At 41.8% G+C, this 25,697-nt stretch overlaps 1 protein-coding gene across 1 annotated transcript in view; it reads right to left on the reverse strand.

Moving 5' to 3' along the window:
* The window catches only part of LOC115618937 (nuclear factor of activated T-cells, cytoplasmic 3-like), an 87,202-nt gene that overhangs the window by 37,229 nt on the left and 24,276 nt on the right, over nt 1-25,697 (reverse strand). Inside the window, exon 3 of the mRNA XM_030510902.1 lies at nt 12,051-12,213. Within this exon, the coding sequence (XP_030366762.1) occupies nt 12,051-12,213 (163 nt within the window). The remainder of the gene's footprint in view (nt 1-12,050; nt 12,214-25,697) is intronic.

Raw genomic sequence — 25,697 nt, forward strand, 5'->3', positions numbered from 1 at the left:
TCACAAGAAAAATGGCCAGTACTTTATACTGACTCATGGATGGTGGCAAATGCCCTGTGGGGGTGGTTGCAGCAATGGAAGCAGAGCAACTGGCAACGCAGAAGTAAACCCATCTGGGCTGCTGCACTGTGGCAAGATATCGCTGCCCGGGTGCAGAACCTGGTGGTGAAGGTACGCCACATAGATGCTCATGTACCCAAGAGTCGGGCCACTGAGGAACACCAGAACAACCAAGAGGTGGATCCAGCTGCTAAGACTGAAGTGGCTCAGATGGACTTAGATTGGCAACATAAGGGTGAATTACTTTTAGCTCAGTGGGCCCATGACACCTCAGGCCATCAAGGCAGACATGCAACATATAGATGGGCTCGTGATCGAGGGGCGGACTTAACAATGGACACTATTGCCCAGGTTATTCACGAATGTGAAACGTGCTGCATTTAAGCAAGCCAAGCAGTTAAAGCCTCTCTGGTATGAAGGACAATGGCTGAATTACAAATATGGGGAGGCCTGGCAGATTGACTATATGAAACTCCTACTGACCTCATAAGGTAAGTGCCATGCGCTTACCATGGTGGAAGCAACCACCGCATGGCTGGAAACACGCTGTGCCCCACGCCACTGCCCGGAACACTATCCTGGGCCTTGAGAAACAAGTTTTATGGCGACACGGCACCCCAGAGAGAAGTGAGTCAGACAATGGGACTCATTTCCGGAACAACCTTATAGACACTTGGGCCAAAGAGCATGCATTGAGTGGGTATATCACATCCCCTACCATGCACCAGCCTCTGGGAAAATCTACCAGTACAACAGGCTATTAAAAACTACACTGAGAGCAATGGGTGGTGGGACTTTCAAACACTGGGATACACATTTACCAAAAGCCACCTGGTTGGTCAACACTAGGGGATCTGCCAACAGGGCTGGCCCAACCCAATCAGAACTTTTACGAACTGTAGAGGGGGATAAAGTTCCTGTGGTGCACATAAAGAATTTGTTGGGGAAGACAGTCTGGGTTATTCAGGTAAAGGCAAACCCACTCGTGGGACTGCTTTTGCTCAGGGAGCTAGATATACTTTTTGGGTAATGCGGGAAAATGGTGAAGTCCGGTGTGTAGCTCAAGGGGATTTAATTTTGGGGGGAAACAACCAGTGAAATCAATTATATGCTGTTGTCTGCTATATAACAGTTTTATAGCCCATCAGCTAAATGCCCATCTCTGCCTCTCTGGGCTTTGAAAATAAGATATGTGCTGTCATGATCATCAGCAGAGAAAAAAATCATTGGAAAAGCCGGTGGCAGCAGTAGGAGTCTCCCGGAACTGTCCTTAGGTCACCATTGACTGAACCTGACTTCCCTCCGATCATCACCCCAACAAAGAATGAACTTTGATGAAACCACATGAGTTCAGCGGTGTCATCAGCAGGCAACAACTTTTCCAAGAAATGGAGCCTGACATCATGGACTGAATGAACTCGGCAAACTTTATAGGCATGGTCCATGGAATAAGGAACGATAGGTGTCTCTTTGTATGTGTGTATGTACATATATATCAAGAGACAAAAAGTGATGTTACATTTAAAAATGGGGAATCTGAGCATGATACGAACAGTATGGAACAAGGGGTGGATACCGTCCTGGTTTCAGCTGTAACAGTTACTTCTCTTTTTCTTAGTAGCTGGTGCAGTGCTGTGTTTTTTACTTTAGTCTGAGAACAATGCTGGTAACACACCAATAGTTTAGTTGTTGCAAATAATGCTTATCCCGATCAAGGACTTTTCAGTCTCTCATGCTCTGCCAGAGAGGAGGAGCATGGGAAGCCGGGAGGAAGCAGAGACAGGACACCTGACCCAAAGTAGCCAAACAGGTATTCCATACCACAGCACATCATGCCCAGTACAGAAACTGGGAGGAGTTACCTGGAAGGCCCAGATCACTGCTCAGGTCGGGCTGGTTGTCGGTCAGTGGGTAGTGAGCAATTGTTTTGTGCATCACTTGGATTTTTATTTTTTTTTCCCCTTTTGTTTTATATTCTCTCCCCTTGTTATTTCCCTTATCATTATTATTATTGGTGGTAGCAGTAGTAGTTTTGTATTATACCTTAGTTACTGGACTGTTCTTATCTCAACCTGTGGGATTTACATTCTTTCGATTCTCCTCTCCATCCCACCAGGAGCAGGGAAGGGAAGAAGGGGGGGAGTGAGCGACCAACTGCATAGACAACCAGCAAGTTACTGCACACTGTCACTACTGACCTCTAGAAACCCTCCGCTGTAACAGAACACTGATACGCCACACACTGCTCTGCCAAGCAAACTCAGCCAAGTTGTTTTTGTGTTTCTGTGTTTCTATATCGTTTCCATAGCAAAGGTCAGTGAATGCATAAGTGAAACTAAAGCTGGAATGCTGAAGACTGAAGGTCACCACAGGATAAGCCAGAAGGGCTTCAGCCAAAGCAGTTCCAGCTGTGTTACTATACTGCATACAGTTAATTCATGCATCCATGTCAATACTTGTCTTACAAATTTTACCAAGGAACTACAAAGACAGTAAGTTAGTGAGAGAATTTTTGGATTATCAAGAAGTTGTATTTTATATTACCAAAGCATTCGTACATTCTTATTGCACATATGAAAATCCTTTAAAAATGTGTAACACTAGAGACTATACGGAGTAATTCAATCACTGAAGATTGCAGCATTTAAACCTAGAATTTTGTGGCAGTGGGAAGAACCTTTTCCTTGCTGAGGAAAGCAAATAGGTCACATTAAATGAGAGGCATCAACCTGGAAAAAAGAAGTTAGCATTTTTCCAGGTTATATGCAGATTATATTAGGGTCGTAACCTGGCTCCCATCTCATCAGTTCCACACTCTGATTTAAAGGAAAGCTTGCAACATTCAACAAGCTTGTGAGAAGACTTTTTTTAGTCTCTAATATTTATGTTTCACACGTGCGCGTGTGCACACACCCCCCCCCGCCTGCCTTTCTTTAAAATTCAGAAAGTTCTATGTTTTCCATTTATTGTTGCAGGCCAAGCATTAACAATCTCGATTCAAATGTAAATGTTCTTTATCCACAAGATTGATTTCTTAAGACATGTAACAAGACTTGGGAAAGATATCCAACAGAAAATATACACTTCACAGTAAACAGCAGACAATAATAGTATACTTTGAAATAAACTGTTTTTCAAAGCCCAAACTCCCTTGCTTATTTACAAAACCCAATACCCAATAGTGTCAATGAATCCAGAAGTAATGTCAGGGTTTCACATGCCTACTGTTTCAGACTAAAAACTAAAGGGAAAAAAAAAACCAAAAAACCAGAACTGATCTCTGTGTGTGTGTTAGAAAAATCATTTCATTAGCTAAGTTTTATGCTCAGCAATCAAGCAATACTACGATACTAATGACATTCAGACAGTGCCAAAACTCATCTGACTGTATTTTTAAAGCATTTTTCCTGCGTAACTTTCCAGCGTTTATTAGGAAATTGCCATGCTTAATCAAACTTTCACTAGACTTTATAAAATACTCATGTTTTATCTTCCATGTGCCTTTTCTTTGCTTGCTAAGTGAAGATAAAGTTTCTATCAACACTTCAGTGCTTCTTCACCTTTGTGCAATTAACTCACTGCTTATGGCATTATTGGATTGGTACAATAGGCTGATTAGAAAGAAAGTTTTATACATACAAATAGGCCTCCCTAAAAATAGGGCATAGTTTTGAAATACAAGACATGTCAGGGGAAAAGTTGGGGATAACTTCAGTGAACAAAAGACTTGATTAACAACTCTACCTTCACCAAATGCACCAGTATCCATATAAAAATCCTCAGTGCAAACATGAAGAACAGGGAAGGAAACACTCAGCCATGTAAATAACTATAAGCACTTACTAAGCATTTACTTGAGATGGACATTTCCTAGGCTTTTCAACACCTTGATATGAAAAGCACATTGTAACTAGTTATTTCCTCCTTGATAGTCTCATGGCAGCTGGATGCGTTTCAGTGACTTCTGTATCCCTTAGAACACCCCTAAAGTGACAAGGGAAGGAGGGCAAAAGAGGAGAATGGAGCTCCATTATATGGGGGGAAAGGAAAGATAAAGCTGTTCTCTTGAATTTGGTATTTCCACTTTTACTTTGGAAGATTGTATCAGTAAAGATATGGTCTAACTCACTACAAAACCTAAGCAATCCTAAAGGAAAAGAACTTGAACTGCTTAAATTTTAGCCCACTTTAAAAGTAAAGTAATACTTTTTTATTTCATTTAAAGATAAAAAAAGCAAACCATGCCTTTGAAATTTTTGCCCTCTGAGACAACGGAGATGTGACCCACAAGCCTGGAATTTTTTGGGATAGCAATACCAGGGTGCACAGCTTTGAAGAACCAAACCTTTTTCTTCAGACATTTCTCCCTAAGAACTTAATTTTCGAATGGTGTGCAGCAACTTCCCTAAAGACCTGTGAAGGCTGCTGGTTTAAACCTGAAGGGCTACTCTGCCAAGCTGAACACCATACCTATTAACAGTGACCTGGGAATAAAAGCAAGGGATGACAAAGATCCAAAGGCATGAAGATGACATAATTTGAAACAAAAAAGACACACAATGACTAGTACCAGTGGTACCATTTATCATGAATTTATCAACAGTTGCATTTGGAAATGCTTGAAAAAACACATATACATAAACCCAAGAAATTATGAGTTCAGGGAAGTTATTGGAAGTCAGACTGACCACAGCCATCCCCTGTGGCTCGCAGCAGTGCAGTGAGTGCTGACTTATCATCTTCAGTGCACTGTTTAAAAGAAACTGAAGAAATTCATGGAAGAAAACTCCATTCAGATCTACTAGGCAACACCCCAACCCCTGGCTCAAAGTACTAACATGGGAATTTTCATATTCATTCAGATTCTGCAAAGATTATAATGTTATATAAAAGTTAAATGTCTGATTTCAAAATTAAATGTTAAACGAAAATAACATCTACTTCCTCTTCCTGAGGGGCAGTACTATTTTCTATCACTCGATTATTTGATGTACCTTTCTGAGTACTAAGAAAGAAAACGATGCACATCAAAAAAGCATCTTCCTTCCTCTTTTGCTAAATAACTTATTGAGTAGACTGACTTGGAGAATTTAAAATAGTACAGATGTTTGCAATTCTGAAAAAAAATAATGAGTCGTAAAAGGAACAAACTTTATGTTAGGTAGTGGCACAAGTCCAATTTTAAACATGTTCTAAAAGGTCATCACAAAGACAAATGGGTCCTTCAAACAAAGTAAAGCAAACAAGCAATTGCAAATATCAGTGCATTACTGGTCATGATACCATAGGTTTACACAATGTACAGAACATCCTTCAAGGTTTAAAAACTTGGATTTCTATTTCTGAAATCCCACTTTTACACACTCACTGCTTGCAGACAGGATTTTAAATACTGATTTCAGACATATTTTGAAGAGTGTTTTAGCTCTGACTCCTGTCCCATTCTACACTACCCAAAAAAGGAGATCAATTCATAGCTAAAATAGTGTTACACTAATAGTTCCACTTCACACAGTGCTGAACTGCCAGTCACATCTAAATAGCCATCACTATACACTTGTCAGCTGCAGATTGCTCTATGGTCTTGGGCGGGGGGGGGGGGGGGGGGGGGGGGGGAAAGTACTATTCCTGAAACACCAACTCCCACTGCTACATTGCACTATGGCCAGGTTTTGGAGAAGCATTTCTGGGATGGAAATAGGTTATTTCCACATAACCTATAGGAAAAAAAAAAAAGCCAATAAATTGGTTTTACTTTGGAAAAAAATTACTGCTTTTCCACACTATAGTAAACATGATACTGTCTCCTCCAGTGTGCCATTTTTATTGTTTTTCATATTAATCACTGCATTTTCTAGATTAAGTATTCAAACATATAGTATATCAATTTTGGGGATTCTGGAACAGAAGCTGCCTAAATAGTCATCACACTGTTCTTGAAAGATACGTACTTTTAGAATCTCAACCAAAGGCCAGTGTTTTTCCCAGTGCAGCCCACTACATGGTTCACACTGGCTGAGACTTACCTTCTGCCTCCTACATTTATTTGGGGGCTGTTGTCACCAAAAAACAGTAGGCAATTAGAGCTGGGATACAGCCTGCCTTCTGGTGATGTACAAAACGGGGAAGAATTCAAGAGAAAAATAAAAACGTGAAAGGCCAGAAGACCAGGAAGGGTCATGAAACACAGAAAAAGTGTGCTGTTTACTGGGCTTAGAGAACAGGGAGAACTCTGATATTATACCCATTATTCAAGTAGTTACATGAATTGGCCACACAGAAGACCTGGGAAAAGGTGACAGCCACAGAATTACAGGCCAGGAAACAGTCATTTAGACAATCCTTTGCTAATTTATTTTTATCAGATCATCTCTGACATTGTTCAGTTAGATCCTCTCTTGTAGGGTGCAGTTTCTTCCACCAGAACTCAGGAAGAGCTTGACAGACTTTTTGAGAACACATTCCTGTTTCAGAATTTTCAAAGTAGTTCAAAATTAGTTTACTTTAGCTTAGTTAGTTTACTTTTTCTTCCACTGCAGCTCTTCAGTCATGACTTCCAAGCTCTACAGTCACTTTAAATAGAGCTGACATTCAGTCCCTCTTTCACAGGTGTCCATTAGACCTCACACAGGAGGTTACCGTTTGCTCGTCAGTGACTAGACGTTTATAACCATTTAAACAAACTCGGTTTTATTTAACATTTCCTTAATTTTTGACCTTAAGCCTTTCTTCGGCTGTAACACTGCTGAGTTGTCCATATGTATTACATGATGCTTCCCCTCCTCTGTTACTGCAGAATCAACTACAGTAAGAATTTTGCTTATGGCAAAGGAATTGATGAATGATTCTATCCTTAGACCCTTTGCAGTAGGGTAAAAAACCACTTCTGGTACAGGCAAATTCTTAATAGCTATCACTGCCCCAAATTTGTCTTGCATGCATGGGGCCCAAGTGGATTCTACAGTGTCTGTTCCAGATACACCATTGATTTTAGAATAAATTACCCTTATGATAGCTCACATCTACAACCCCTGGTAAATGGCCACAGGACAGAGTCCTTCTTGCATACAGAACAGTGCTAACAAGTAGTGGTTAGCTCAACAGTCCCTCAGTACATCACATTGTATGGTTATCAAGAAGAGTATCATGTAGATCACCTTCTTCACTAGCAACAGGATAAAAGATAAAAAGGAAATGCTACTTGTTGAGCACAACACTGCTTACAGAATTTACTACCAAAAGATAACATTAAATTTAAAATACGAAAACTCAGAAGTCGAGATGAATAGCAGGAATACAGTGTACAAAACAAGTTTTTTTCTTTTCAAAACAAAGTCATTTCAGATCAGAAAGCTAAAATACAAAAGTAAAATAAAACCCCACAAGCTATCCCTGACAGATGCTTATTGTGTGCCCACCTGCTCTAAAATGCTTGTTTTTGATCATAAGCATTATCCAAGTGAAGTCTCATGAAGAGCCCTAACCATTTTAGATAACAGTAAAACCTCATTCTAACAAATTGCAAGGGTAAATATTATTTTATTACATACAATTTGTCCTATGGGAAGGGTGGCAAATTCAAGCCAATGATGATCATTCATTTAGTCGGATGAAATGTGGCAGCTATTTGTTTAAAAACTTCGTCGATGGGTAAAGTAAGTATTCTAATCTACTGAATTAGAATGGTAAATGCAGACAGTGCTCAGAGGCTTTCTGTCTCCTGACAATGCAATACAAAATTTTCACATAATTTGGATGACAAAAGTTCAACATGCCACCTTTCTTCTTGCTAACCATTCTGCTAAGTCATTTATTCCTTCCCTGTGAAAATTGTCAGCATTACCTTGCAAATTCTCTACCAACATAAAAGAAATTGCTCCAGATGACATGAATTAGCTGGAACATACTCCCAAGAAAGCAGAGATTAAAATGACAGTTATCTGCTATTTAGAACATTTTGCATTAAAACAGCTGAAAATGAGTGAATTTCATTACAGACTTTGTTTCTTAAAGTCAATGGACTTACAAAGCAAAACACAATGCCCCACACATTTAATTTCCTCGCATTTGGAAATAAGCTGATTAAACATACTCACAACAGATGATGCCAAATTTGTCAGAAGCTTAGTCTCCTAGCAACAGGTATGGTACGGTATTAGTAATAGATTAATGACACTAATAGATTAATGGCTTGAAGCTATGTACTACCTTAAAATCTAGTTTCACAGTTTGGAAATCAAATATTCTAGCTTTCTATAAAATACTGTTCAAGAGCAAAACAAATTGTGTAGGAAGCAAAAGCACACAGGCCTTTAGGCACCTGAAGATGTGGCACTTGGACTTGATGTTTGTTGTAGGTCCCTTCCAACTGAAATACTCTATTCACCCACATCCCTTCTTGTCTCTGACACTGGTTAACATACAGTTATTTCACACAAGAAAATGCCGAGTACTTTATTGCAATGATCACACAAATGGAAGTGACTGGTATAAAAGCTGAGAGCACCAAAAAGAAAAGTCAACTCAGAAACAAATAGTAATGTATATTGTAATAACAACTGGATTTGTGTAATAAGCTTCTGGAAGTGCTGGAAAAGATTTCACTTTTGTATTTAAATAAAGTAATTTTCATCTGCTCACAGCTATTTAATACTTACCTTTCACCAAACTTGGCCTTTAGCATACTGTTTTTCCCAGCAGTGAGTAAAAAGTTATTACAAATGGATGGTTTGTTTCCTAACATCTTCTTCTCTCCCATCAAGCACAGCAATTAATTTCTAATCCAGCTGGGAGAGACCAAATTGTAAAATAAAATACTGATTTGCATTTGTATTCATTTTAGAGAGACATGGTACAATCCATGTTTTTAAGCACAAGACTGTCAGACACATAAAGACCATCCACATTTTTAAAGCAGCATTCTTGTCATAGCAAGGTATTTCACAATTTTAATGCAAATAAATAACTTTCTAAATCATTGGTGTAAGTCACAGATTACACATTTGTTTTTTTTTTTTTCCTAGTACTGCAGCTTAGAAGCATCTAGTTCTGTAAGCAAAGGAAAGCTTACATGCATTTGTCAAATCCTATAAAACATTAGCAAAACAAGTTCCCTTAATGCAAATATTAGAGCAAGACAAGCACCCAAGGGAAAAACAGAAAATTAAAAAATTGAATGCAGTTCACAAAAGCTCAGCAGACACTTGTCAGCTAGAATCTCTCAAGTTTCTGCCCTCATTAATGATGTGTTAAATTTCAGTGTCAGCACCTTGGCTTGTGAAAGTTGTGTCTACTTCTCCACGACTAAAGCAACACAATGCTCCACATGAAGAAATGTGCCTGGCCAACTTTCAGATTCCAGCCTAGTCCAGGCATCCTCAATTTTCTCTAGACTGCAACACAGACTTCCCTGATAAACACTTGACCTTGTCTCTACTGTGCTACAAAATTTAGCAGGTCTGACAATAGGAGAAAGTTGGAGCTGGTTAGGCCATGGTATTGTGATGAGAAGGAAAACATTGAGCAACTTTGTAGGGAACATGAAAGTTGGATTACGAGCTCAGATTAAGAATGGAAATGGAAGGATAAGGAAAGACATTCAAGAAAAGATGGGACACAGATAACCAGCCTTTTTTTTGGAGGAAGAGAAAGGAAAGATACGAAGTCTTAAGAGGAAAAAAGAAGGAATGAAAAATTTCAATGTAAGCTATTAGAGAAGAAGCAGAGTTTGATAAATAGCCCAAAGAATATGATTAGGAGTCAGACTGAGAGAAGAAATTCATCAGATGAAAAGCTTGGAGGGAGAAGATTGCTTAGGCAAGGAAAATGGAGCAGATAGTCCAAGACATTTAAATTGCACTGGTAATCTTTATTTATATAGATATAACATTAGAGCTGTTCCAAACCTGATGTAATTATAAAGCATGACAGAATTTACTTGCCAGAGAGGAGGAATAAACTATAAAAAGAAAAAGAGATAACATGTTTATACTACAGCATGAGTATGAGAAAAAGAATGGGGACTGATTATGCCAATCCTATCAGCACTTTGCATCTGATCTCACATAGTGGTGAGTTACTTCCAACCACTGGAATAGGGTAAGCAAATCAAATACATTTTTAAAGTATAGACTGCTATAGTGAAAGATTAAGGACTGAAACCCTGTCTGACATTTTGCTAGAAGAGGAAATATCATGGATTATATCCTGGATTTAGGGGAAGACAAACCCTACTGTAACCTGGATGTCATCAGATTTATTTTTTTCCTTTCCTATTTGTCTTATAAATATTTTATAACTGTTGTCTGATTTGCCTTATAAATGAACAGTTAAATATTACCTTAACCTGGACTGGAATTAAGATAAAGACCATTAAGCAACATTGAGGTGAATAAGTGCAGAGATATTGCTTTCACCCAAGAATGTGGCAAACTGATAAATCAAGGCAACTTAAGAAGTCCCACAGTTCCTTGGCACAATCTTCCTCATGCCCAGTGAATGAGAGGGTGGATTCCCTTTCAAGCTGCATGAGCCAGCTGGCACCGTAGATATTAAAGGAGACATCAGTGACTACCCCTAACTAGTCCAGAAGTCTTCCCAGCATAGAGTAAGATATTGTGTACACACCTGAACTCCGAAAGTCAGAGAGAAACACATCACAGCTTGTGCACAGTTATACCTGCATATGCCAAACCCACACATGCTTCCCTTCAAAGAGAATATGACAGCAAAGCTTTCTTATGAGAGCCAAGCCTGATTTACCAGGACCTTACATCTAACTCTGAGCTCAACAATAATTGGATGATATTTGCAAAGTATTTAAATCATACACTTTAGATGCCATTAGCATTTGAAATATTTAGCATTAGCTAAAGAACCCAGCCAAAGCAACCAGTAATGGCAGGTACCAGTTATCAAAACAGTCAGTACATCACCATCCTCTGTTAGCCAGATGAGGACTGTTGCCTGCACTACTGGATTTTCTTGAAACTCAAAAGAGGGTAGAGTGAAAGAGGGCAGATTTAGATTACATATTAGGGAAAAAAAATAATTCTTCCCTGTGAGGGTGGGGAGGCACTGGCACAGGTTGCCAAGAGAAGCTGTGGCTGCCCCATCCCTGGCACTGTTTAAGGCCAGGTTGGACAGGGCTTGGAGCAACCTGGTCTAGTGGAACATGGTGACATGGTCAAGTGTGAGGTGAACTAGATGATCTTTAAGGTCCCTTCCAACCCATTCTATGATTCTGTGATTTAAACTGTTCTAAGAGACAATAAAACTTGCATGATTCTGTTAAGACAATAGAAATGACATCCAAAACAAAACAAAAACAAACAAAAAAAGGCAAGAACAACTCCTACTTGCCCTTATAGATAACCAGTCCAAATCTAATGAAATTAGGTGATACCTTGCTTTTTAAAGGTGATAGCTACCATTAAACTGTGAGTAATAACCTTTGGTTCATGCTGAAAAGAGTCAAGTTTAATTTACTCCAAACATTTAAGTGAAAGTTAACAGAATGTATGGGTACCATTTCACAGAAATAACCTAACAAAAACACAGACAAGGCATTTACAGCGTTCAGAAGCTGTCTCAACACCAAAAGATAGATGATTTCTGATTCAAATGATTCTATATCACACTTCAGTATAGCTTCAACTAATCTATTATTGTGATTTTTCTTATCTGCCCTCATGTGTACCCCTTCTTCCTTAAAGTTCATGTTGAATACGTTAATACACTATTGCACAGTGAATCCATTCACAAGCATAAAACTATATGAAGCATAAAATTGTGACATTCACTGTAACTGTAGCAAACTAAGTTTTTGAACATGAAAAATAACTTTTGTATTGAACAAGTTACATTTAAGGGAGAAAATCTTACCCAGGAAGGACTGTAAGCTTCACACAAGGTAACAATTCACAGCATTATAAATACCAATAATTGTAGTTAAAAAAATATCTTCTATTCAAGAAAACCAGACTTCCTACCTTCACTACAGGGTGTCCTCCAGTAGACGCTTTTACTGCTCCTCTGCTTCCTTCTGTTTCATAGTGAGCTCTGTGATGAGTTTTAGGCTGGACTTCTATTTTCAGTTCACACTGCCCGTAATGACTTGGTAAAGGCCACTCAAGAGGTGGCAATGAAGATGTGCTGCAATTAAGATGAGCACACTATGATGAAATGAACTATGCTGTCTGGCCACAGTACAAAGTAACTTCACTGTAAAATACTGACAATGATGTCACTTTCCTAACAAATGATGACCAAGTAAGAATAGCTATTAGCCTAAAACTGTTACTTAAAAATTCAAAAATTTTGCTGGTGCATTAAAATCTTCAATTAAGTATTTCCTTTGGGGTTGTTAGAGTGGAATTTCTTCCTTCCAATACCCGATTAAAAGAACAGTACTGTATGACCCCCCGCCCCACATTGCCAGTACTATTCTATAATGGCTTTAACATTAATTTTTTTATCCCCATACATATCAGCAAGCAAGTTCAAATGTTATTTAGAGAGAACAGTCTAAAGTCAATCTGCAAGTCATAGAGTTTTAACTCTCTGCATTATGATCTTCCAGCTTGTTGGTTTGGGTTTGTCTAAGATTGGTAAGCACTGCACTTTGTTAACAATCATTAAAATGAACCCTATATGATGACTGAAAATTTTAAAGCTAGTAGTCCTATCTAAGCATAAAGACTTACTACAACAAAGACATCTACAGCACGTTTAGCTTATCCACAGATTCTATATACCCTTACACACAGTAGCAAAGTCGCTCCAGGGAAGAAGAACAAAATACAGTAATGGAAGAATCTCAAAGGAAAATAAGCCACATGGTATCACTAGTGTTTTCGTACCTACCCTTTTACCTGCATAAATTTATAGACTTATGATTCTAATAAGATGAATGGTCAGATTCAAGTCAGTAACTACCTGGTAGAGCAAATTATTTTATGAACATTTAAAAGTGAATGTTTAGAGCATTGTGTACCAAACAAACAAGAACATTTACAGTAATAATAAGCTTCTATTAAAATAGTTTTGTACTATCTTACTCTGACCAACAGGGAAAGCAAATGAGGTTTTGAAGAGATGGACGAATATTGTTTTGTATCATCATTTGAGAAAGCTCAAATCCATTTCTTTCTGCTTTAAAGGAAGTCAGGAAAACACCCACCACCAATCCCTGCAAATTTCCACAAACATGAATAGCCACAGGTCCAAGAAAGATAAATTATACCTTCTTGAGAATTTAGCTAAGACCTATAAAACATATCCATGGTTGAGAAAGAAGATAATATTTGGACTGAACAAAAAAAGAAAAGAAAGCTCTGCCTTTAGCAAATATCTGGATGGACTTGGGCTCAGCCTGCAGCACCACACATCTACCTTTTACTACAAAAAACAGTCACTAAGCATGGGAAAGAGGGAGAAGAATGGCACCACTTGCTGGCCTCCTCCTACAGGAGATCAACCTCCAAGCCTGTTGTCCTGCTGCTTCACGAAGTACCTCTCCTGTGCACTTCAGGAGAGAGCTAACACTGTAATATAAGCCTTCTCTCCTGAAGCACCTTTCCAAGAGTAATGGGAGGAACAGGAGTATTTCCCTTTCTTCTTACTGAAAGGAAGAAACATGAACAGTAAATCATCTCCACAAGCATTCAGTGTACAGCAAAGACTCTTCTTCCCCCAGTTAGGAGATCTGATGACTGGTCCTTCCACAGCAAGAGTATTTACTGGGTAGGAGAGGACAGGTGATGTCAGCGATAAGAAACTGACAGCAATGCAGTGTAAGCCCAATCCTTCCAGATACTTACCCCAGGGCAAGACATACTACCTAAATGCTATTATTGGCTATCAACTAGACCTTGCCATTCCCTTTTAATAGCTACTGAAAGAGAACAACTCAAGTCTTCAGTTTGAAAAGGAAAGAAAATGCCAGGATTAGGAGATACTAAAAAGAGTTTAAAAAGAAACGTAGCATTTGAGAAATTTTTCTTTAGTATTCCTGGAAACCTCCCCCCCTCATATAACCAAATATTCTATGTCAAAATAGTTGGTATACAGAGTGAACAGATAACAGTCGCTAAGAGAACTTGGTATAATAACATGCACACAACAGACTACGTACAAATTACTGGGAGGTATTACTGAAAGTTTATTATTAAACTCAGTCAAGTAAAAAGGTATTTGTTGCTTGCAACTACTCTCCATACAGCCTCTCAGGGAGGTTTACATCTTCTGCAATTAGCTAATAAAAACATGGCACAAGCTGTATCAGACTTTTCATTATCTCCTGAAAAAATATTTGGAATACTAAAACAAAAACAGAGACAAGAAAATAACCAAGTCTCAAGATTTTGTTATTCTTTAAAAACAAAGAGAAAACATCAGCATGAGAGAAAAAGCAAGCACACAGCGCATGCACAGATGCCTAAAACATCACAACATTTGAAATATTTCAAAATACAGTTCTCCGAATAAATTACATAGCCTTCGGTGCAGTGCTGCATCAAACTAATGTTTTCAAGATGGAGCAGGCTAGAGAGTTGCAGCTGCTTTCCCTTTAGAGTTTGAGGTTGGATACCCAAGCTGTGGTTTCTCTCTGATTATTTTAGTTGCTCTCTCCATCACTCAACTTCTCAACAACAGTGAAATCTTTTAAAAAGTTCTAGGGTACACTGACAGCCACCTTTCTGCCTTGTGTGGATATCAGTTTAATGTATTTCTGCTTCCACATCACCCTTTCATTTTTTCCCCCGAGACAAATGCTGCAGAAATATAAAGTGAACTGCATCAGTGATTGTCCTAGGTTCAGCAGTAGCAGTCATTTTTCTCCTTATTAGTAGCTGGTGCAGCGCTGTGTTTTTGACTCTATCCTAAGAACAATGATAAGAGGAGAAGATGATAAGGGCTGAAGAGGCCCCACCATATAATGAACTGTCAGAGAGTGAAAAGCAATATGCCTTGTTTACTGATGGGTCCTGCCATATTGTGGGAAAGCATCGGAGATGGAAGGTAGCTTTACGGAGTCCCCCGCGACAAGTTGCAGAAACTGCTGAAGGAGAGGGTGAATCGAGTCAGTTTGCAGAGGTGAAAGCCATCCAGCTGCCCTTGGACATTGCTGAACGAGAAAAATGGCCAGTACTTTATCTCTACACTGACTCATGGATGGTGGCAAATGCCCTGTGGGGGTGGTTGCAGCAATGGAAGCAGAGCAACTGGCAACGCAGAAGTAAACCCATCTGGGCTGCTGCACTGTGGCAAGATATCGCTGCCCGGGTGCAGAACCTGGTGGTGAAGGTACGCCACGTAGATGCTCATGTACCCAAGAGTTGGGCCACTGAGGAACACCAGAACAACCAGCAAGTGGATAAAGCTGCTAAGATTGAAGTGGCTCAGATGGACTTAGATTGGAAACATAAGGGTGCATTACTTTTAGCCCAGTGGGCCCATGACACCTCAGGCCATCAAGGCAGAGATGCAACATATAGATGGGCTCGTGATCAAGGGGTGGACTTAACAGTGGACACTATTGCCCAGGTTATTCACGAATGTGAAACATATGCTGCAATTAAGCAAGCCAAATGGTTAAAGCCTCTCTGGTATGGAGGACAATGGCTGAAGTACAAGTATAGGGAGGCCTGGCAGATTGACTATATTATACTCCCACTGACCCGCCAAGGCAAGCGCTATGTGCTTACCATGGTGGAAGCAACCACCGGGTGGCTGGAAACATATGCTGTGCCCCACACCGCTGCCCAGAACACTATCCTGGGCCTTGAGAAACAAGTCTTGTGGCTACATGGCACCCCAGAGAGAATTGAGTCAGACAATGGGACTCATTGCCGGAACAACCTCATAGACACTTGGGCCAAAGAGCATGGCATTGAGTGGGTATATTGCATCCCCTACCATGCACCAGCCTCTGGGAAAATCTACCAGTACAACAGGCTATTAAAAACTACACTGAGAGCAATGGGTGGTGGGACTTTCAAACACTGGGATGCACATTTACCAAAAGCCACCTGGTTGGTCAACACTAGGGGATCTGCCAACAGGGCTGGCCCAGCCCAATCAGAACTTTTACGTACTGTTGAGGGGGATAAAGTTCCTGTGGTGCACATAAAGAATTTGTTGGGGAAGACAGTCTGGGTTATTCCTGCTTCAGGTAAAGGCAAACCCACTCGTGGGGTTGCTTTTGCTCAGGGACCTGGATAGACTTGGTGGGTAATGCAGGAAAATGGGGAAGTCTGGTGTGTACCTGAAGGGGATTTAATTTTGAGGGAAAACAGCCAATGAACTCAACTATATGCTGTTGCCTGCTCTATAACACTTCTATAGCCCATCAGCTAGATGCCCATCTCTACCACTCCGGGCTTTGAAAAGAAGGTATGTGCTGTCTTGATCATCAGCAGAGAATATAAAGTCATGAGAGAAGCCAGCAGCAGCAGAACTGTTCTCAGGTCACCATCGACTGACCCCGACTTCCCTCCAATCATCACCTCAACAAAGAATGAATTTTGAGGAAACCAGATGAGCTCAGCTGTGACGAGTTCAGTGGTGTCATCACCAAACAACAATCCAACACTACACACCGTCTCTCCTGCCCTGAAAGACAGTTACAAGGGATGGAGCCTGACATCATGGACTAAATGAATTCAGCAACTTTATAGGGATGGTCCGTGGATTAAGGAATGATATCTCTCTCTTTGTGTGTGCGTGTGTTTATGTGTACATATATGTGTGTGTGTATATATATGAGACAAAAAGCGATGGTGTATTGAAAAAAAAAAAAAACAGGATTTGAGCATGATGTGAATGGTATGGAATAAGGGGTGGATGCTGTCCTGGGTTCAGCTGTAGCAGTCATTTTTCTCCTTCGTAGTAGCCTCGAAGGCCCAGATCGCTGCTTGGGTCAGGCTGGGTATCAGTTGGTGGGTGGTGAGCAATTGTGTTGCGCATCACTTGGGTTTATTATTTTCTTTTCCTTTTCCCCTTTTAGTTTTGTATTCTCTCTCCTTGTCATTTCCCTTATTATTATCATTGGTGGTGGTAGTAGTAGTTTTCGGTATCGGTCGGCTGGTGGTGAGCAATTGTATCCTCTCCCCTTGTTATTTACCTTATCATTATTATTATTAGTGGTAGTAGTAGTGGTTTTGTATTATACCTTAGTTACTGGACTGTTCTTATCTCAACCCATGGGATTTACATTCTTTCGATTGTCCTCCCCATCCCTCTGGGAGTGGGGGTGGGAAGAAGCAGGAGGAGAGTGAGCAAGCAGTTGCGTGGTTCCGAGTTACTGGCTAGGCTTAAACCACAACAGTCATCTAACTTTTTTTCATTTTAAAAGGTAAATTTTTGAATCCTATTAATTTATCAGAGCCCCAGTTGTCTATACAGCTTCTTCAAGTCAGTGTTCAGGGGGCAAGAGGTAACAAATTTGCATATATTTTGAGCACTTTTCAATATGAAGCAATGTTAGTTTTGTACCAGATGTTGAATATGGTAAAGTAAGTCTGAAGCTGCTAGCTTTACTGCATTTACAGATCTGTTCTCAATAAAATACTGTTCGGTCTGCATTATTAGGTGAGGATCAGCAGTAAAAGTGCTATATGTTTAACTCGCCACAGCTATTTTATCGGTTGGAAACTGTGCATTGAACTCCAATGAGCTCTGATAGTTCAGAACTTACTTAAGTTCGAAGTTTAGTGCTGCATTACTCTTAAAATACCTGGAACATATTTAAGAATAAGCAACTCAGCTGCTTCAGAAATGAGCAAGAATTTGGTATTGTGAAAAGGTTAAAGGTTTCTGTCTCCTCCAGCTTACACACAGCACAGTAGCATTTGCATTATTGATAAAGCCATCTAACTTTACTTTCAGAACCCAGAATACAGATCAGCTGCTGACTGTGGAGTTTTTTCCAAATAATTTTAGATCAAAAGATTAAAAGAAATAAGAACCCCTGTTATTTAAACCCTCTAATTTTTCAGACTTGATGGTGGAGAAGCACATTTGTAGACATTTCCACGTTTCATTACAAAATTCTACCCAGTTCATCACCAAATTACTGTTACAGTAGCTTGTGACTTAGTCTTTTACAGAAGTTTCTCTAATTTTTTTTTGTTTTCTTTAAATGAGTAAAAACCTTATTAACAATGCAGTAACCTACTAGTAAAGCATCAAATCACATCAGGAAGAAGAAATAATGAGTGACAGTCATTCTAAAACTTCGATTAAATCAAATCTTAGCATGTTGTTGAAGCAGCACCAACCTATAAACCTACAAGTGTTCTACCAGTAATACCAAGGGAGTTTGTAATGTGATTAACGCAAGCTTCCAAAAGCTCGTACTCCTATCACATCAAGACTAAAGGCTTCAGAGAACAGCAGCTATTAAAGGAAACTCAGAAGAAGGAACCCTTCGGTAGCATCCTCAGCAGAAGTCACTGCATTTAAAATTATCACTTCAGTGATAATTTTATCAATATTAACATTATCTCTAAAACAGAACTGATTCAGGCTGCACAAATTGATGAGGAAACATCTAATGTTCATCATTAGGATAGCCAAATGCGTCCATATAGACTTCAGTATTCAGACCTGCAGAAGTCAAGGCCCAGCTCATGGGCTGACTATGCCTCTCTTGTGCAGGAAGAGACAAACCCCCAAAACAAGATTGCTTGTTTGCATTTGACCATGGCCCCACAGCAGTACACGAGGGACAGAAGGAAAAACAAAGCCTATAAGAGCCATTAAAAATAATTCAGTTAAAAAAACTTAACACACCTTTCATTCGTAGCAGGCTTCCTGAGTAACTCATGGGACAAATAGCCAGGGCTCTGTGCAAACAAACTGCTAATGCTGATACCTCAGCTGAAGCACATGTGCAATTAGCTCAGTTAGTCTAATGCTCTCCTGGACTCCTTGATTAGAACTCTTTTAAACACAGGTGGAACTGATAAAAAAAAAATTTAGCCACTCTATGAACATGTTCCTGCCTCTGTAATCACTAACTCCAGTTCTTATTTCTTTTGCTGATTGAGATTCACTTCTCCTACAGTGATTCTTTTATTATTTCTTCGTTTTAGCAAAAGTAACATTTTCCACTTACAGCTCCTCCCAACACATCAACAGGGGAAAAGCTCACTAACCATACAATGGACATGACACATCTTTTCCTCATCCCAAATTTTTGCAGAGATTAACCAACAGCATATCCTGTGACAAGTCAATGCTGCAACACAGCAAACCCCTGAGAATCTCAAACTATAGCTATGATCCAATACTATGGTTCTTTTCAAGAACACTTGCAGTGCCAAAAACACTGCTGTGGATGCTCTTTGCTACCTAGAACAAAGCAACATTTTCCCTGGTGGACTAATTTTGGAGTTAAGAATTTTGGGGTTATTCCAGTTGCCACAGTGGCTTATCAACAGACTTTTTAAACACTTTACATTCAAACATCACTGTTCTGCTGCTAGCAGACCCACAGTTAACTGTGCTTTCAGAGGACTGATATAGTATACTGCCAAGTAAAAATCTATATTCTATCATTTCAGAACAAAGCAGAAAGCCGAACTGCATGTACAACTATCATGGTTTAAGCCCAGCCAGTAACTCAGAACCATGCTGCCGCTTGCTTGCTCCACCCCCTTTCTTCCCTCCCGGCTCCCAGAGGGATGGGGAGGAGAATCGAAAGACTCTCCTGACTTCCCTCCCATCATCACCCCAACAAAGAATGAATTTTGAGGAAACCAGACGAGCTCAGCAGTGATGAGTTTGGCGGTGTTATCAGCAGGCAACAATCCAACACTACACACCGTCCCTCCTGCCCTGAAAGACTGTTACAAGAGATGGAGCCTGACATCATGGACTGAACGACTTCAGAAACTTTATAGGGATTGGTCCATGGACTAAGGAATGATATCTCTCTCTTTGTGTGTGTGTATATACATGTGTGTATATATATATATGAGACAAAAAGCAATGGTACATTTTGAAATACAAGATCTGAGCATGACATGAATGGTGTGCAATAAGGGGTGGATACTGTCCTGGGTTCAGATACAGCAGTCATTTTTCTCCTTCTTAGTAGCTGATGCAGTACTGTGATTTCGACTTTTGTCTAAGAACAGTGCTAATAACACACAGCTTAAACCACAACAACAGCTCTGTCGTGGTTTGAGCCCAGCCGGTAACTTGGAACCACGCAGCCGCTCGCTCACTCCCCCCCTTCTTCCTCCCCCTGCTCCCGGACAGATGGGGAGGAGAATTGGAAGAATGTAACTCCCACGGGTTGAGACAAGAAGAGTTCAGTAACTAAGGTATAACACAAAACCACTACTGCTACCACCAATAACAATAATGATAAGGGAAATAACAAGGGGAGAGGATACAATTGGTCACCACCCGCCGACCGATACCCAGCCCGACCCGAGCAGTGATCTCGGCCTTCCAGGTAACTCCCCCTGGTTTATATACTGGGCATGACGTGCTGTGGTATGGAATACCCCTTTGGCTGGTTTGGGTCAGGCGTCCTGTCTCTGCTTCCTCCTGGCTTCCCCTCCTCCCTGGCAGAGCATGAGACCGAGAAAGTCCTTACATTACTTAGCAACAACTAAAAACATCAGTGTTATCAGTGTTGTTCCCAGGCTGAAAGTTAAAAAACACAGCACTGCACCAGCTACTAAGAAAGAGAAAAATGACTGCTATAGCTGAACCCAGGACAGTATCCACCCCTTATTACATACCATTCACATCATGCTCAGATCCCACATCTCTCAACACACCATCGCCCCTGTCCCATATATACACATATATATACACCCACACCCACACACAATGAGAAAGATATCATTCCCTAGTCCATGGACCAATCATATAAAATTGGTGAATTCATCCAGTCCATGATGTCAGGCTCCATCTCTTGTAAAAATCTTTCAGGGCAGGACGGATGGTGTACAGTGCTGGGTTGTTGCCTGCTGATGATGCCGCCGAACTCGTCTGGTTCCCTCAAAATTCATTCTTTGTTGAGGTGATGATTGGAGAAAAGTCAGGGTCAATTGCTGGAGACCTGAAGATATCTAGCTGGTGGGCTATAGAAGCGTTATAGAGCAGGCAACAGCATATAATTGAGTTCATTGGCTGTTTTCCCCCAAAATCAAATCCCCTGGAGATACACATCGGACTTCCCCATCTTCCCGCATTACCCACCAAGTATATCCAGGTCCCTGAGCAAAAGCAACCCCACAAGTGGGTTTACCTTTACCTGAAGCAGGAATAACCCAGACTGTCTTCCCCAACAAATTCTTTATGTGCACCACAGGAACTTTATCCCCCTCTACAGTACGTAAAAGTTTTGATTGGGCTGGGCCAGCCCTGTTGGCAGATCCCCTAGTGTTGACCAACCAGGTGGCTTTTGGTAAATGTGTATCCCAGTGTTTGAAAGTCCCACCACCCATTGCTCTCAGTGTAGTTTTTAACAGCCCAATGTACCGTTCGATTTTCCCAGAGGCTGGTGCATGGTAGGGGATGTGATGTACCCACTCAATGCCATGCTCTTTGGCCCAAGTGTCTATAAGGTTGTTCCGGAAATGAGTCCCATTATCTGACACGATTCTCTCTGGGGTGCCATGTAGCCACAAGACTTGTTTCTCAAGGCCCAGGATAGTGTTCTGGGCAGCGGTGTGGGGCACAGCATATGTTTCCAGCCATCTGGTGGTTGCTTCCACCATGGTAAGCACATAGCGCTTGCCTTGGTGGGTCAGTGGGAGTGTGATATAGTCAATCTGCCAGACCTCCCCATACTTGTACTTCAGCCATCGTCCTCCATACCAGAGAGGCTTTAATCGTTTGGCTTGCTTAAATGCAGCACATTTCACATTCGTGAATAACCTGGGCAATAGTGTCCATTGTTAAGTCCACCCCTCGATCACGAGCCCATCTACATGTTGCATGTCTGCCTTGATGGCCTGAGGTGTCATGGGCCCACCGGGCTAAAAATAATTCACCCTTATGTTGCCAATCTAAGTCCATCTGAGCCACTTCAGTCTTAGCAGCAGGATCCACCTCTTGGTTGTTCTGGTGTTCCTCAGTGGCCCGACTCTTGGGTACATGAGCATCTATGTGGCGTACCTTCACCAGCAGGTTCTGCACCCGAGCAGCGATATCTTGCCACAATGCAGCAGCCCAGACGGGTTTACTTCTGTGTTGCCAGTTGCTCTGCTTCCATTGCTGCAACCACCCCCACAGGGCATTTGCCACCATCCATGAGTCAGTATAGAGATAAAGTACTGGCCATTTTTCTCTCTCAGCAATGACCAAGGGCAGCTGGATGGCTTTCACCTCTGCAAACTGGCTCGATTCACCCTCTCCTTCAGCAGTTTCTGCAACTTGTCCCAGGGGACTCCATACAGCTGCCTTCCATCTCCAATGCTTTCCCACAATATGGCAGGACCCATCAGTAAACAAGGCATATTGCTTTTCACTCTCTGACAGTTCATTATATGGTGGGGCTTCTTCAGCACATGTCACCTCCTCTTCTGGTGACATCCCAAAATCTTTGCCCTCTGGCCAGTCCATAATGACTTCTAGAATTCCTGGACGACTGGGATTACCTATTCAAGCTCGCTGTGTAATTACTGTGGCCCACTTACTTCATGTAGCATCAGTTGCATGATGTGTAGAGGAGACCCTGCCTTTGAACATCCAGCCCAGCACAGGCAACCGGGGTGCCAGGAGGAGCTGCGCTTCAGTTCCAGTCACTTCTGAAGCAGTTCGCACCCCTTCATAGGCTGCCAATATCTCTTTTTCAGTGGGAGTATAGCTGGCCTCGGATCCTTTACATCCCTGACTCCAAAAGCCGAGGGGTCGACCTCGAGTCTCCCCTGGAGCTTTCTGCCAGAGGATCCAGGTAGGACCATTCTCCCCAGCTGCGGTATAGAGCACATTTTTCACATATGGCCCGGCCCAGCCTGGTCCAAGGGCTACTGCATGAACTATTTCTCGTTTAATTTGTTCAAAGGCTTATTGGTACTCAAGGCCCCATTTGAAATCATTCTTCTTCCGGGTCACGTGGTAGAGAGGGCTTACAATCAGACTGTAATTTGGGATGTGCATTCTCCAGAACCCCACAACACCTAAGAAAGCTTGTGTTTCTTTCTTGTTAGTTGGTGGAGAAATTGCTGTTATCTTGCTGATCACGTCTGTGGGGATCTGGCGACATCCATCTTCCCATTTTATTCCCAAAAATTGAATCTCCTGTGCAGGTCCCTTGACCTTACTCCGTTTTAGGGCAAAACCGGCCTTCAGCAGGATTTGGATTATCTTCCTCCCTTTCTCAAAAACTTCTTCCACTGTATCACCCCACACGATCATGTCATCAATGTATTGCAGGTGTTCTGGAGCTTGCCCCTGTTCCAGTGCAGTCTGGATCAATCTATGGCAGATGGTAGGGCTGTATTTCCACCCCTGGGGCAGTCGGTTCCAACTGTACTAGATGCCCCTCCAAGTGAAAGAAAACTGTGGCCTGCATTCTGCTGCCAAAGGGATTGAGAAAAACACATTGGCAATATCACTTGTGGCATCCCACTTGGCTGCCTTTGACTCCAGTTCATATTGAAGTTCTAGCATGTCTGGTACGGCAGCACTCAATGGTGGTGTGACTTCGTTCAGGCCACAATAGTCTACTGTTAGTCTCCACTCTCCATGAGAATTTTGCACTGGCCATATGGGGCTATTAAAGGGTGAGCGGGTCCTGCTGATCACTCCTTGGCTCTCCAGTCTACAGGTCAGCTTATGGATGGGAATCAGGGAGTCTCGGTTGGTGCAATATTGCCGCCGGTGCACTGTTGTGGTCGCAATTGGCACTTGTTGTTCTTCGACCTTCAGCAATCCCACAACAGAAGGATCCTCTGAGAGACCGGGCAAGGTGGACAGCTGCTTAATTTCCTCTGTGTCCAAGGCAGCGATACCAAAAGCCCATCTATACCCTTTTGGGTCTTGGAAGTACCCTCTCCTGAGATAGTCTATGCCAAGGATGCATGGAGCCCCTGGACCAGTCACAATGGGGTGCTTTTGCCACTTCCTCCTAGTCAGGCTGATTTCAGCCTCCAGTACAGTTAACTCTTGAGATCCTCCTGTCACTCCAGAAATAAAAATGGGTTTCACCCCTTGATACCTTGATGGCATCAGGGTACACTGTGCACCGGCATCTACTAGAGCCTTATACTTCTGTGGGACTGATGTGCCAGGCCATCTGATCCACACAGTCCAGTAAATCCGATTATCCCTCTCCTCCACCTGGCTGGAGGCAGGGCCCCTCTAATAGTGATCATAAAATTCTCCACTTCTGTCTTGTAGAAAGGGATTAGCATTCCTTATCACTGGAGCTGGAGTAAAATCAGCTCTTTCACTCCATCTGGGAAGCTGCTCACCAGAGACTGGAGCAGCAGCTTTCCTGGGAGGATCATCCTTGACCATTGTTCTCCTCTTCAGTTCACGCACCCATTGCTCCAGAACTGAGGTAGGTTTTCCATCCCACTTTCTCATGTCTTCTCCGTGATCCCACAGGTAAAACCATAGGGTGGCCCGTGGCATGTACCTCCTCTGTTTTCTTTCTCGAGCAGTAGGGCGCCTTCTGTTAATAGCTGAGACATGGGTTGGTACGTGTGGGGAGCTGGATAGATCGGATGAATCGTCTCTCAATTGTTTGAACTCCTGGGACAGTTTTTCCACAGCTGAAATGATGGAAGGGGTGAGATTGTCTTCGAACTCTCAGAGTTGACGAATCAGGTAATCCACTGTTGGTGATACTCCGTCATTCCAGGTCATTGATGCCAATGAGTGGACACATGATGATGGTGCACTCCATGTAAGCTTCCGCCACATGGGTCGCGTACATTTGACTTCATCTGGATCTACGGATGTGTTCCTGGCATCCGGCCTTCAATAGCTCATCTCTAGAATGGCTGATTCCCTCAGGGACTGGATGCCTTTCTCTATCATGGTCCAGTTGGCTGAGCGACACATAACATCATCCTTGTAGGGAAACCTTTCCTTCACAGCTGCCAAGAGCTGCCTCCAAAGGCTGAGGGCTCATTTCTCTCTTGCAATCGCTTTGTCAATTCCTCCTTCCCTAGCAAGTGATCCCAGCTGCCTGGATTCCCTATCTTCTAGTTCGTGACTGTCAGCCCCATTGTCCCAGCATCAGAGCAACCAGGTGACAATGTGCTCCCCTGGAAGATGGCCGAAATCTTTACGCATATTCCGCAGTTCGGTTGAGGTCTAGGGTCGAGAAGTCACCTCTTCTTCCTCTTCCTCTGATCCACGTAGTAGTAACTCTTGTTCAGATCCTGTTCCGTGGAGTAATGGCATTGGGTCTTCATCTTTCTTCGCTTCGCGGGTTGCTCTTTGTACCTCTCGTTTGCTTTTGCTTACAGGGGCAACAGATATTGTCACAAATTGGCCATTTGGTTTAGCTGCAGTGTTTGTCACTGTGGTTGGACTGACTGCATTGTCTGCCACTAGGATTGGAGTGGCCGCAGTGTCTGTTGCCGGGGTTGGTGCAGCTGTTGTGCTTGGGAGTTGAATAACACGAACAGGTGCATTGTCTGTTGCTGTCGGGGTTT

Source organism: Strigops habroptila, chromosome W, assembly GCF_004027225.2.
Source record: "Strigops habroptila isolate Jane chromosome W, bStrHab1.2.pri, whole genome shotgun sequence".
Lineage (NCBI taxonomy): Eukaryota > Metazoa > Chordata > Aves > Psittaciformes > Psittacidae > Strigops > Strigops habroptila.